Source organism: Zootoca vivipara, chromosome 14 (assembly GCF_963506605.1).
Source record: "Zootoca vivipara chromosome 14, rZooViv1.1, whole genome shotgun sequence".
In the NCBI taxonomy this organism is placed as follows: Eukaryota; Metazoa; Chordata; class Lepidosauria; order Squamata; family Lacertidae; genus Zootoca; species Zootoca vivipara.
The window spans coordinates 30,000,499-30,014,253 of NC_083289.1; the positions used below are offsets into that span (position 1 = coordinate 30,000,499).

At 48.7% G+C, this 13,755-nt stretch overlaps 1 protein-coding gene across 8 annotated transcripts in view; it reads left to right on the forward strand.

Annotated features, from left to right (window-relative positions):
* The window catches only part of ARHGAP17 (Rho GTPase activating protein 17), a 63,652-nt gene that overhangs the window by 41,601 nt on the left and 8,296 nt on the right, over nt 1-13,755 (forward strand). For 4 of the 8 annotated variants that reach the window (XR_009558574.1, XM_060282898.1, XM_035131127.2 and 1 more), the window contains exons 10-18: nt 263-390; nt 1,073-1,184; nt 5,420-5,501; nt 5,783-5,863; nt 6,802-6,915; nt 7,708-7,799; nt 8,104-8,257; nt 11,417-11,659; nt 13,203-13,363. Coding sequence is in view for 7 of the 8 variants with exons in the window: in XM_060282898.1 (XP_060138881.1) it covers nt 263-390; nt 1,073-1,184; nt 5,420-5,501; nt 5,783-5,863; nt 6,802-6,915; nt 7,708-7,799; nt 8,104-8,257; nt 11,417-11,659; nt 13,203-13,363 (1,167 nt within the window). In the remaining variant the exon portion in view is untranslated. The remainder of the gene's footprint in view (nt 1-262; nt 391-1,072; nt 1,185-5,419; nt 5,502-5,782; nt 5,864-6,801; nt 6,916-7,707; nt 7,800-8,103; nt 8,258-11,416; nt 11,660-13,202; nt 13,364-13,755) is intronic. The other 4 variants (XM_060282900.1, XM_035131131.2, XM_060282899.1 and 1 more) reach the window with 3 other exon arrangements.

Consider the following 13,755-nt stretch of genomic DNA (forward strand, 5'->3'; position numbering starts at 1 on the left):
GCATCTAGAACTGCATCAGCCGGTTGTACAGAGATGGGCAATATTTGAGGGCATTGGCTGTCGGGAGGATTCTTTCTTTTTTTCCCCAAATGACTTTGCACAGGCTTGGCATCCTTGCTACTTTCCCAGAGAAAAATTTAAAGGGCTTTGCCAAGTGAACGGTTCAAAGCTGCTCATATCATTGCTCACTGCTACTCCAGATTCCATCCTTTTACTACATGGCAGTTGTGTTGCTGACTGTTAATCGTGCCTCTCTTGCTAGACAAGTGGACTGAGAAGCCAGCTTTTGGGACTCCCCTGGAAGAGCATCTCAAGCGCAGCGGCCGTGAAATTGCCCTCCCGATTGAGGCATGTGTGATGATGTTGCTGGAAACTGGCATGAAGGAGGAGGTAGGGCACCCATCATCTCACTGTTGCTCAGTGCCCTCCAGTGCTTTGAACTACAACTCCCATCCTGTTGGAAGTTGCAGTCCAAAGCCTTCTGGAGGGCACCAGGCTGGGCAAGTGGCAGCTTCAGCCACTCTCTACCTTTTTGCAAGCTAAATATACCCCTCAACTGTTCCTCATCCTTCTTAAATTGTGGCAGCCAGAACTGGACACAGTATTCCAAGTGTGGTTTGACTAAGGCAGAATAGAGTGGTACTATTACGTCCCTTGATCTGAACACTATACTTCTGTTGATGCTGTCTAGAATAGCATTATTTTTTATTGCTGCTGAATCACACAGTTGACTAATGTGAAGCTTGTGGTTCACTAAGACCCCTAGATCCTTCTCACAGGTACTACTGGCAAGCCAGGTGTCTTCCATCTCATATTTGTGCATCTGATTTTTCCTGCCTAAGGATAGAACCTGACATTTGTCCCTGTAGAAATTCATTTTGTTGGTTTGGACCCAGCTCTTTGTTCTGGCAAAGCAAAGTGATGTGTATTGAATTGAACCGAATGTTAACACCTTTGAGACTGAGCAAGCTGCTTGGCGTAACGTGCAGCCTTAGCAGGTGCTGAAGGACGTTTTGTCATGGTGCAGAAACTGCCCCCGTTAAGAGGATTTCTCTTTTCCGTCATGACACAGGGCTTGTTCCGGATCGCGGCTGGCGCTTCCAAGCTAAAGAAGCTGAAAGCCGCTCTGGACTGCTCCACCTCGCAGCTGGACGAGTTCTACTCTGATCCTCATGCCGTGGCAGGTAGGTCGTTCCCAAGAGAGTGGAATTGTATGTTCCGGGGGCGTGGTTCAGGCTTCATCACAAATTCAAGTATTTCTTTGGGGAGTGGGGCACATAGGTATTGTGAGGGGCAAGGGGTATCGCGAAGCCCCTCCCCTCCTGAGTTCCAGCCCAGCCCAGAGCACGACTGAGAGCAGGGAAAGCTCCAGCTCCAGTGGGGAAACAGGAAGTGGGGTCCAAGGCTCTGGCAGGGTAGAAGAGCCAGCGTCCCAGGTGGGACAGGAAGGAGGAAAGAGGGGGGGGAGACCCATCCCCCCAACTCCGGAACTTCGCAGAAAGCGTCGGGGGAAGAGGATGGGGCTCCCCAAGTTGTTATGCTGGCGCAAGACGCGCCAAAAGGCATTCGGAGGTTCTGATGAAAGCTGAAAAGATGTGTCTCTGTAAATAGCTCTACCTTTAGCACTGTAAATACGCAGCACCAATAAAAAGATAAATTCCTGTTTCCCCACTGGAGCTGGAGCTTTCCCTGCTCTCAGTCGTGCTCTGGGCTGGGCTGGAACTCAGGAGGGGAGGGGCTTCGCGATACCCCTTGCCCCTCACAGGTGTTCATGGCAAAACCAGCAGGGCTGGCACTCAGGTGCGAGAGGTGCAACGTAGGCATGAATGCCATAACATAATAAGAACCCTTCTGAATCAGGCCCATCTAGTCCAGCATCCTGTTTTCACAGCCGCCAACCAGATGCCTCAGTGGTAAACCCACAAGCAGAATTCAAGCACAAGAGACCTCTCCCCTCTTGTGGCTTCTGGCAACTGGTATTCAGAAGCATTGCTGCTTCCAACTATGGAGGCAGACCACAGCCATCCTGTCTATTAGCCATTGCTAGCCTTCTCCCCCATGGTTTGTCCAATCCTCTTAAAGCCATCCAAGTTGGTGACTTATCACAGCCTTCTGTGGAAGAGAGATGCACTGCCATCAACCATCTCCTGCTGCAGTGTCAGGGTTGGGGAAATTGAAGCCCTCCAGAGGGCATTGGACTGCAGCTCCCAGCAGTCAGCATGGCCAATTATCAAGGATGATGGGAGCTGTAGTCCAAACAACACCTGGAGGGCCACAGATATTCCCCATCAGCAGCCGAGACCAGGTCTTGTGTTGGGTGCCCTGGCTAAGGCCACTTCTGCTGTTCTGGAAACATAAGTAAGAAAATCTTCAGAGGCAGAAAGCTGTGAAATATGTCTCATTTGAAGGGGGGATGCTGCTCTCTTGGTAACATAGAAAGCATAACTTGAAAGTCCTGCCCCTCAAGGGATCTTTGTTTCGAAATTGTAGTTAAATTGATTTTCCCTGCTGCTGTGTTTGTGTCCTACCTCTGCTGCTTTTCATATTGCATCTGGTATTTTTATTGTATTAGTTTGTCTTATTGATTGTAATGCTGCCTTGAGAGTTTTGTTGGTTTAGAAAAACAAACAAAAAAACCCACTCTAAATAAAAGGTCAGCGTGAACCATTTTGGGCCATCTGATTTCAGTTAGCAGAGGAGAATGCCAGCCTGCCTAGCAATAACTCTAGTTCTGGGGCAGCTGCCTTGGATTACTCTGTTTTATTTACACTTATAAATGTACATCTCACCCTTCCACAGCTTTGTCTGTGTACCTGCAGCTCCATGAATTTAACATTTAACACGAACTATTACATTTCATCCAGTCAGTCGCCTCAATGCAGATAGAAATAAGGTTTGTTTAATCAGCTTGCCATGTTGTGCAAATACAACACTTTCAGTTGGCAGTGGCAGTTGTGTCACAGTGAACTCTGCAGGAACAAACTCCACTTCTCCCAGGCTCACCCTCCTCATCCGTGACCTGGCACTAAACTCTGAATGCACTCGAATAAATGCAGGGTAGGTCTTGACTTGGTTGAAGGTAGAACCTCTTCCTTTAATTTCCAGCGGGCTTCAACGGCATTCAAACTATATTTTATATTTATTATATCTGTTATTTTTATATTTTGTTTTTCAGGCAAGCTTGGCCCCCAAAGCAGGTTACAATTAAAATTCGTCACAGGATGAAATGTAAGGAAGTGTGTGTGTAGATAGATAGGAAGAGAAAGGGTGATGTTCGCAGCTCACTGAACCCATTTTGTGCTCCTCTGGGCATTGCCTTGCTGGCTAGTTTATTCCATTGTTGCATTTTAACCCAAGCCAGTAGCTGAACCTACAGCCCTGGATGCTTGGGGGTGCAGAGAAGCAGGTGGCCGAATGTCCCTTGCGTTCTCTCCCCAGGCCACACCCCTCCAAAACTTGCCGGGATTTCAGAGGCAAGACCCCCAACATGCCCCTGAGTTGGAGACTGGACAATGCTAGTAGAGATGGTTGCCTAAGGCAGCCTAAATTGTTGAACCTTGTGGTGGCGCTCTTCAGAATGTCAGCTGCAGTCACCTGGCTGGTTTGGTTCAGCCAAGGCATGGTGCGCATCGGAAGTGCAGATGGAGGGGCCAGAATCAGAGCTAGCTGCTCTGGCACCCGGAACGGCCTGCGGAGGCACATCACCAGTGCCGCACGTCCCGGGGGGGCAGCATCCGGGGGGCGGCGCCGGCAGCAGGGAGCGTCTGGGGGGGACGCCGCCCGCAGTGATGTCAAAACCCACCCCTCAGGGATGGCACCCAGGGCAGGCCACCTCCCCCTTTCTCTGCTACTGGGAGGGCTCCCTTGTGGATGAAGCAGGCTTCATGTTTTTAAGAATTCCCCAGGTATTTCTGCAAACCTAGCCCCTTTACCTGCACCATCTGAGCCTGTCTTTTGTTTCTAGGTGAAGACATTAAATCTGTGTGCTTTCTTCATTTTTAAAAAACGCAGTTGGCCAGCTGCCCTCCTTGAGATCTGGTTGCTGGCAGAAGGGAAGCCTTATGACAGTGTCTTGCAGCACCACCTAGTGTGTGGCCTGGGTAGTGAACACTGCCACGCCATTGAAAAATACTAATTTTTCTCCTTCCCTTGAACATGAAAAAAACCGTTAATTAAGAATGTACTTTTCTCCAGCTGCTAAAATTTGGGTTGTTATGCAGAGGGGAAGGAGGGAGCAGCCTCAACATTGAAAATGTGGTTTGTTAAGGACATTGAAGAAAGGGCAAAGGTTGAAGAGTGAATTCAGTTATGATATGGAGGCTGGGGAAACAATTTTATTATGATTGGGTATTTATTAGGTTTGTGAGGAACATATATGGATTACATATTAACTACTATAACTTACTCAGACTAATTTGAAATGGTGTTAACAATTCAATATTATGATTAGTGATTGCATTTATAAATGTGTAGTACATTGCACTTTATTATATTTATATTAGCATACTAGTGGCCTTGATGCTATTGTTGAGTATTTTAAATTGTGTTACCTTAGAATTCATCTGAAAAGGAAGTTTGAATGTATTGGCTAGCAGTTACGCCCAGGTTTTTGAATGGGAGTTGATTGTGAAAATAGTTGGCATCTGCCTCAGGAGGCAATGGAAGTATGCCTTTGAGGGTGAAGTGAAACCATTGGAGAGTTAACAGCGCCTGCTGTGGCTGTAGAGCCTGATATGGAAGAGACATGTTTTGCTGCAGCTGGGGCAGATGAAAGGTGTCCAGTTGTGTTGATGTAGGCGTACTTCTCTCTGTGCTCCTCCCAGTGGCCGTTCCTCCTCTGGTCACTGCTTATGAATGCACAACCTGACTGATTGTCTCCACGCAGGGTTAATGTTGCCAGCCTTCATGTCATGTTCACATACATCTTTGTAATGCAGATTATGAACAAGCAAACAAATACCGGTATTACCAGTCCCTTTTGATATATGATGTACATTTCAATTAATTTACAACTGTCCTTGATTGCACATGTAGATGGAAAGTAAGCACAACTGCATACAGTTAAAAAAAGATGATGGTGGTGATTATTATTATTATTTCTACCCCACCCATCTGGCTGGGTTTCCCCAGCCACTCTGGACAGCTTCCAGCACATGTAAAAACTTTTAAATTTCTTAAAATGTCACTTCCTCCAGATCTTCTGCAACCATTGGAGATTTCAGAGCAGTTTTGTCCCAGGGGTGTTTCCAGCAGAATCTGTGCTTGCTTGGTGCTGCTGTAGAAAAAAGGTCCCTGTTGTGCCTTGATTTTGTTGGGTGTGCCACCTTCAACAAAAGTGCTGTCGCAAGCTGGGGTGGGAGGTCAAGTCTTCCCAGGCGCACTGTTTTGCCACTTCATGCCTGCCTTGTTGTTGCTCCAGGTGCCCTGAAGTCTTACCTGAGGGAGCTGCCAGAGCCGTTAATGACCTACGCCCTGTACGAGGAGTGGGCGCAAGTTGCAAAGTAAGGAGAACACGAAATGGGCTTTTTCTGGTTTGGGTGGGAGGCCGAGGGGGAGAAAAGGTCTTCCTGAGGCCCATAAAGCCTTCTGAAGCATGCATCTTCTCTCGATGCTCCCTTTGTGTTGCTTTTGCTCTTAAAATCTCCTTTCAGATTATGGCCTTCTCTCTGAAGCCTGCTTTGAGCCATTCCTCCATTTGTTTCTCGCCATTTCCTTTTGCTTTGAATGGAACCTTACATTTTTGCAGAGCCCTTGGCTCAAGAGAACTTATTTCTTTCCCCAGCATTCAAGACCAGGACAAGAAACTTCAGGACCTGTGGAGGATTTGTCAGAAATTGCCAAAGCACAACCTGGCCAATTTCAGGTAGGGGACAAGGAGGTGCGGGGTGTGCTTGGTCCTGTACCATGTGTCACACCGTTTCCCACCAGGCAAAAGAGTGGTTGTCTTAAAAGTATTCCAGTCTCCCATTCCCCAAGATCTACCTTTTTGTGTTTAAGCTGAAGAAAACCGGCGCGACAGCTAGAAAGAAGAATGTGGTTATTTCTTTGTTTTAGCCCTGAGAACTGTTTTGCTGGACCTTCATTGTCTATGCTTCCTTTTGCAGGCTGTACTGCTTTTGAGTTGTTAATAAGGAAAAGGGGGTTATAAAGTATTAACCGATTCCTATAATCACAAGGGTGAAACGGCTGCTAGGCTGTATATTTTAGGAGCCATTAAGGACAGCAGAGTGGGATGCAGGCAGATTTGATGCGCACAAGAGCATAGAAGGAAACCTTAGAAGCTGCCTTATATCGAGTTAGACCCTTGGTTCACCTGTCTCAGTATTGTCAGCTCTCCAGAGTCTCAGGCAAGGATCTTGTCTTGGCCCTCTTTGGAGATCGAACCTGTGACCTTCTGCATGCAAAACAGGTGCTTTAACTCTGAGATACAAACACTACCTAGCATGAGGTTCTGTTGCTCGAGCCCAGTGAAATGAAGAGGTAAGAGCTAGGCAGTGGTTTCCAATGGATGATGTCCCGTGTTAGGCAGCGGAGTGGATTTCTGTTTCTGTTCTCTGCCTCAGGCACCAAAATGCTGTGGGTTGGCACCAAAACTCGTTTGACACGGCTGTTTGTTGGGTGCTCCTGCCCAAGTAGCTGTCAGGGTTCAAGATGCTACAGGGGACTTTTAGCCACCCCTTTCTTTCTCCCAGAAGAGAGAATGAGCTGAGAATTTATTAGAATCGGGATGGGGATGTCCCTGCAGTGTATTGAGCCTTGTTTCGCATCCAGCTCTTTTAAATCCTGAATCATTCCTGGCAGGTACTTAATCAAATTCCTTGCAAAGCTCGCTCAGTACAGCGATGCTAACAAGATGACGCCCAGCAACATTGCCATCGTGCTGGGCCCAAACCTGCTGTGGGCCAAGAATGAAGGGTAAGTGATCAAGGGACTTTAAAAAATTAAAATAAAACCCTGGTGCAGCTTTATGTTTCTAAGCACAAAACCATTAGCAATTTGCCATAAGCAGGTTGACCCACTCCTCACACTTCCACTACTTTTCACATACCTTAGTTTACATGTTTTTTATCAGATAGAAGAAAGTCCTCCACACAATGTAGAGGTAAACTATGGAACTCTCTCACGCAGGAGGCAGTGAGGGCTACTGACATAGATGGCTTTAAAAGTGGATTAGGCGTGTTCATGCAGGAGAGGGCTATTGATGGCTACTAGCCACAAGGGATATGTTCAGCCTGCAGTGCTTCTGAATACCAGCTCCTGGAAACTGCAGGACAGGAGAGTGCGCTTTTCTTGGGTCCTTCTTGAGATACCCAAGCCAGCCACTGTGAGAACAGGATGCTGGACTAGGTAGGGCCATTGACCTGATCCAGCAGGTTCCTTACACTCACAGACCACGATTAGGTCGCCCAGCCCAGCTGGGGGATCTATTTGGGTAGGGAGGAGGCCAGCTCTTGAGCATCTGCAGGCAGTTCTGGATCCAAAGCAGAGTTGGGGGGGGGGGGTTCACTGCTAATGAATCCCGGCAGGTTAGATCCACACCAGTCTTTCTAATGATTTCTATTCCATTTATTTGAATATGTGTATTGGAGGGGGAAAGAGCAAGGAACTGATGATAAGGGGCAGATTTCTTGGAGGTAGCACAGAGGAGGTGGTCTTCTCTGGCAAGTTTGCTGCTCACTGTGGATATGCTTATGCGTCCCTCAACAGCTCCCTTGCAGAAATGGCAGCAGCAACATCCGTGCATGTGGTAGCAGTTGTGGAGCCGATTATCCAGCACGCCAGCTGGTTTTTTCCTGAAGGTAAATGGCCCATTTTCTCCATTTTCTGAGGTTAAGATGTTATTCTAAATAGTTTGTTGCTGAATGATGAGCTGTTGTATACATAACGCTTTGTCTCAACTTTTCTTAATGAGACAAGAGGTGCAGAATGAATTCATCTCAATACTTGCCTGTATGAGCTATAGGGTTTCTTTGAGGCTTACATAATATTTATCTGCTTTGAACTAAAATTAAGTCCCGGGGAAAGATAGCAAAAGATGCCTTTCTGAACCACTTGGGAGATGGGCCAGGGCAGATAAAGAATAAACTTTCTTTTGTACTCCAGAGGTGGATTTCAACGTGTCAGGAGCCTTTGTGGCGCTGCCTGCAGTGAATTCGAATCACCTGCACACAGGGAATGACTACGACTCGGGTACCTTGGAACGGAAGAGGCCCATCAGCATGGCCGTGATGGATGGGGAGCAGCTGAGGAAGGAAGGGTAGGGCAGCCCCCCATCTCCTTCTGACTTTTGTACTCCCTTCTGGCCCCAGGGGCTTAACCTGTTCCTTCAACACTGTTGGGGAGAGGTCAACTTAGGCCTCTGCCTGAAGTCATTTCCGAGGTCATTTATCCGCCTGAACCAGCCTTCCCCTCTTCCCCATACGTTAGAGATTTGGGCTGTTTCCACCAACTCTCCTTTCCCTCTCCTGAGGCAGAACAGTAGCTGGGTAAGAAATAGAGGCAAGTCAAGAGTCTCAGAATCACAGAATTGTAGAGTTGGAAGGGTCATCTAGTCCAACCCCCTGCAATGCAGCAATCACAGCAAAAGAAGCCCCAAAGAGCCCAGAACTTCTTGGTCCCTTCTGGCATTTCTCATCTTGCCCCTCCTTTCTCTGCCCTAGAATGTGTTTATTGTCTGTATAGCTAGCTGATCTCTGAAAACCGGTGGAAGTTGACAAAAATCTCTCACGTTTTTTCCTCCTCACATAACCAGTTTGCACCTGGGAAAAGTACACAGTGCAAACTTCCATTTAATATAGTAGCAGCACAGGTGCTAATTGTCTCCATTAGCAGAAACCCACTAATAGTTTGAAAGCCTGAAAGTCAGATAGGCGGGACTCTTAACAAGCCCCTTAATGCAGCAAGAAGGAGTCCCAGTGGGTCTCCCCCCCTTTTGAAGGGAATCCTGCCATTTTGACACCACCCCAAAAGAGGCCCCAAGGGCCGACATGCATTCAGGTTTTGATACCCACTGTAGCGCAAACCTATCTAAGGTTGAACTGAGCCAAGACATTGTTCTCCTGAGACAGCTGGCCATGTCAACAGGGCCCCTGGGAGCCCCATAGTACAGTTGGGGGCAAATGTGGTGCCGTTGCAAACAAGCCCTTAGTGGTTCCTTTCCCCCTCGTTGCTGCAGCCTGAGGAAGATCCAAAGGTAACATACTAGCATTTCCTTCTCCCTGTGTTCCATGCATGATGCAGGCCATGGGAGGCTGGTGGGGGAAGCTGTCGCTGTTGCCTACCTTCTGAGTCATTGGAGCAACAGTAGATGGGATTTCTCTCCTCTCAGATTGTGCAGTGCCTACAGTAACATGGTATGAGGAAGGCTTCAAGTCTTCACAGCAGAGACTTCTGATTTGGTGGGGCAGCAGCATCCATTGCCCGGTGCTAGAACACCCAGAACCCACTTTTGTCGCTTCTCCCCTCTGAACAGCCCATTATAGCTTTTGTTTCATCCCATCAGTCTCATCCCCTTTCCCCTCAGCTGTCTGGCAGGGGTGGGGAACCCATCTTTTAGCCCAAAGGCCACATTCCCTTCTTTTTTGGGTGTATGTAGGGCAGTTCAAAAGCACGTCAAAGTGCAAGTAGATAAATAGGTACCGCTACAGCGGGAAGGTAAATGGCATTTCCGTGCACTGCTCTGGTTCGCCAGAAGCGGCTTTGTCATGCTGGCCACATGACCCGGAAGCTGTACGCCAGCTCCCTCGGCCAATAATGCGAGATGAGCGTGCAACCCCAGAGTCGGTCACGACTGGACCTAATGGTCAGGGGTCCCTTTACCCTTTAGAGCACATGCCAGTGATGGGTGGGGCCAGAAGAGGAAGTGGGCAGGGCAGTTAACAACAATTTATCATTTTCTACGGTAGGCAAGTTTCTCCAAACATTCTCACACACCCCTCAATTCTCTACTCGCCCCCAAAGCTCACTAGGTGACTTTGGGCCAGTCACTGCCTCTCAGCCTAACCTACCTCACAGGGTTGTTGCAAGGATTACATGAGGGGTGAACCATGTACACCACCTTAAGCTGCATATAAATGCAGTAAATAAATAAATGATCAGAGTTCACAGACACTTTCTAGCCAGGCAAAAACATGCAGGGAGGATGTGATTCAGGGCCAGTGAAGGGTGTGGCCTGGGCAGAGGTCTGAGGGCCAAGGAGAGACACCTGCAGGGCTGCTTTTGGCCCTCAGGCCTGAGGTTCCCCACCCCTGTCCTGGAAATTTGTTGCTGCCTTAAGTTGAACTAAAGCTAGGCAGGCTCTGCTTATCCATCTGCCTTCTCAATTCATGTTGGCATTAAATTCCAGCCTAACAGGCCTTCCCTCCTCTTGTGAATGGAAGAGCATCATAGTTCAAAATGCAGAGGTTTTGTTTTGCTTTGTTTTTGTTTTGTTTTAAAGTTATGCTTTGGCTTACTGCAGTGTGGCTAGACTAGAGGTCATTCACCACCTATCCATTGCTAAGTTATGGTAAAAGTCTCCCATTTTCCATGCTTTTGTTAGTGCAAATTAATCAGGGTTGTGTGTTCTGTCCTTAAAAAAACAAAAACAAAAATCATTTTAAAGCCGGGGGGGGGGATTCTGTATGATTAGATTTTGCAGATGAAGCAGAATCGGCACATTTGGGCTTGTTTGGCATCCTCCTGCATTTGGTTGGCATGCGAAAAAAATTCTGCTAGGCACACCCTCCTTTCCATGGAGGATCATAGTCAGTCCCCCCAATGGGGCTTCTAAGAATTCATAATGCAGTTTGCCCACCTGTTCCAAAACCTTCGTTCCTGGCTCTGCTGACTTCTTGTTTCTTCAAGAAGCTGGATTCTGTGCCATCCTTTCTCTGAATTGACCTGGTATTGCAGAACACGCCCAGCCCTGCAATTAATACTGAATAGAGGTACAGATGCAGCGTCCTTGGCTTAATCAAAGGTGGCAGCAGCTTGAACACATCAGGCTTTCGGATCAAAACTGCAACCAGCATCCTTTTGGTGAGAAGAGGCACTAGTATACATTACTGTTTTTGTGCCAGGAGAGAAAGTGGTACTACTTCTTCTGGCATGGATAAATGCTCTTCTGTTCCTGTGACCCAAATAGTTACACCGTGGACATAATATCCACATGGCCTTGATGTTTGCTCATTGCTCATGTGCCCTTCCTACCTGTTTGATTGTGCCAAGGTGCGTTGCATGCCTCTTAACTCTAACAATGTCCTGCAGACAAGTTTTGAGAGCTTTTCCCTGCTGCTTCTTTGCTTGCCGAGTGACAGGGACTAGTCTCTTGTCCAGCCCTCGTAGCTGAACTGCCCTTGTTTGTTTTCTGGGTGTTTTTCTGTGTAGCTACTAGTCCGCATGGTGTGTTTTCCTTCTCTCTCTCTCTCCTCTGTAGCTATGGTGTCAAGGTTATGGACTTCCAGGCGAACCCCAGGAGAGGTGGCACTATAAGTAGAAAGCACACAGCCCCAGCTTTCCAGCCACCACTTCCGCCCACTGAGGTTGGCCCGCTGGCGCAGGCCACAGCGGAGCAGCACCCACAGGGCCCTGGGACTGAGCCCACCCCCTTGGGTGCTGCGTCCGCCCCCCTTCCCGGCCCAGCAGAGCAGTCCCAAAGCCAAGGCGCTGAGGATGGCAGGTAAGATGGAAAGAGTTCAGACCGAAAGACTTTCACAGAGACTTCCGCCTGTTTCAGCCTTCCCCAACCCTTTTTGGACTACAACTCCCATCAGCCCCAGTGGATGCTGAGAGCGGTAGTACAAAGCAACTGAAAGGTCTCATGTTGGGGAAGGTGGATCAATTTAATCAAGGCAGTAGCAAAAATTGAAAAAAGCTCCTGGCAAGAGACCAATTCACATGTTCTTCCTTCGTGGTGAAGGTGTGCCCCATATTTTGCCTCATTCGAAAGGATTTAACTGGCAAGGCTAGCTTGCACTTTTTCAGGACTCTCGCAGGTTGATGTTCGCCTGGCTTGGCCACTGCCTGGGAGCAGGGGTTGGTGAGTGCAGGTCGACTCCTGCTGCACACCCATATGGCCCCAGCTGTGGAAAGCAGCCACCCTCTCTCTCCTTCCCACCCAGCCTTGAGAGCCGAACAGCTTCTTCCTTCCTGCCCCATAGCTAGAACCTCCATAGGTCTGGTCTTTTGTGTGGGTGCCCAAGTAGCCTGCGCCATGGGCCGCCTCCTCAGCCTGAGTCATGAAGTCATAGAATGGTAGAGTTGGAAGGGACCCCAAGGGTCATCTAGCCCAACTCCCTCTCTTTCCCGTAGCCCTTTCTTCTACCACTTAACGTGGGTGGTCAACTGCAGCTCAACATGAGCTACACACTGTTTCAAGAGGAGTTTGTCCTAATGCTCCCTGTTGCTTTTCCATGTGTGTTCCTGGATGTGCAAATTGTCCTGGAGTGAAGCATAACCCCCCTGGAATAACCTCACCCTGCCCTTGTCAGTGCTTAACAGCAGTGTGCCCCTTACCCACACAACCCACCCACCCCATGCATGTCTGTGTTGGAAAGTACACAAGTGTGGTTTGGGGGTGGGGTGGGGGAGGGTAGGTTAGGACCAGCAACTCAGAAGTCAGTTTAACTTTCTTACCTACCCGATAGTGTAGCCCAGGCATAGGCAAAGTCGGCCCTCCAGATGTTTTGGGACTACAACTCCCGTCATCCTTAGCTAACAGGACCAGTGGTCAGGGATGGTGGGACTTGTAGTTCCAAAACATCTGGAGGGCCAGGTTTGCCTATGCCTGGTGTAGCCTTTCCCCAACCTGGTGCCCTAGGGCTGATGGAAATTGTAGTCCAATGCAGGCAGAGGACACAATCAGACTTGGAGAAGGCTGCCACACATAGTCCTAACCCCAACCAGCCCTCTGAACAGTATTTTATGCACCAGGGCAGGTCTCAGCCTGCTACTTGGATCTCTTCACCATACTTGTGTAGTGGGATCTTTAGAGAGAATCAACCTACGCCTCCCAATAGCAGAACATAGGAAGTGCCTGCTGGATCCCATAGCCCATTGAGTCCAGCATCCTGTTCTCACAGTGGCCAGCCAGGTGCCGTAGTAGGAAACCCTCCAGCAGGACCAAGCTCAAGAGTGCTGCCCCACTTCCATGTCTTCCAGAAACATGCTGCCTCCGACCCTGAAGGAGCAGCCTTTGATCAGAGTCTTTTCTCCCTTCCCAGCAGTTCAAAACCAAAGGACCCCACGACTCCTCCGCCCACGAGGAACGGGGGGCACGTGAGCGCTGCTCAGGCCTACCCACAGCCCAGCCCTGGCACCAGCCAGCTCTCCGTGGGGCAGTCGCAAGTCTCTGCGGGGCCCAGTCCACATGCCGTCAGGCGAGGTTAGTCCTTCAGGAGTCTAATGAACATGCCTGCTTTCCAGGAATAGGTTGATGGCCGTCTCAACATACTAAGCTTAAAGTTGTGACTCCTGCAAGCTCTTCCTTAGGCATCTATTTCTTGTTCATGACAGTAGCATCACTTGTGGGTGGGAGGGGGCGGGATAGAGGGAGTTATTCCAACACTGACTCTCCTGTTTTGGGCCGGGGGTGCATTAACAGGCAATGGAATGTGCCCAGTGTTTTTTCTAGAAAATAGGTGCTGGTACTCACCATGAGGGTATTACAGAAAGTGTCACACTTTTTAACAACAAAAATAACAACAACAACAATAAGAGGTGTCGATACTGCGTACCCTTGAGTACCCCCTGAGAAAAAAAAGCACAGAGTGTGTC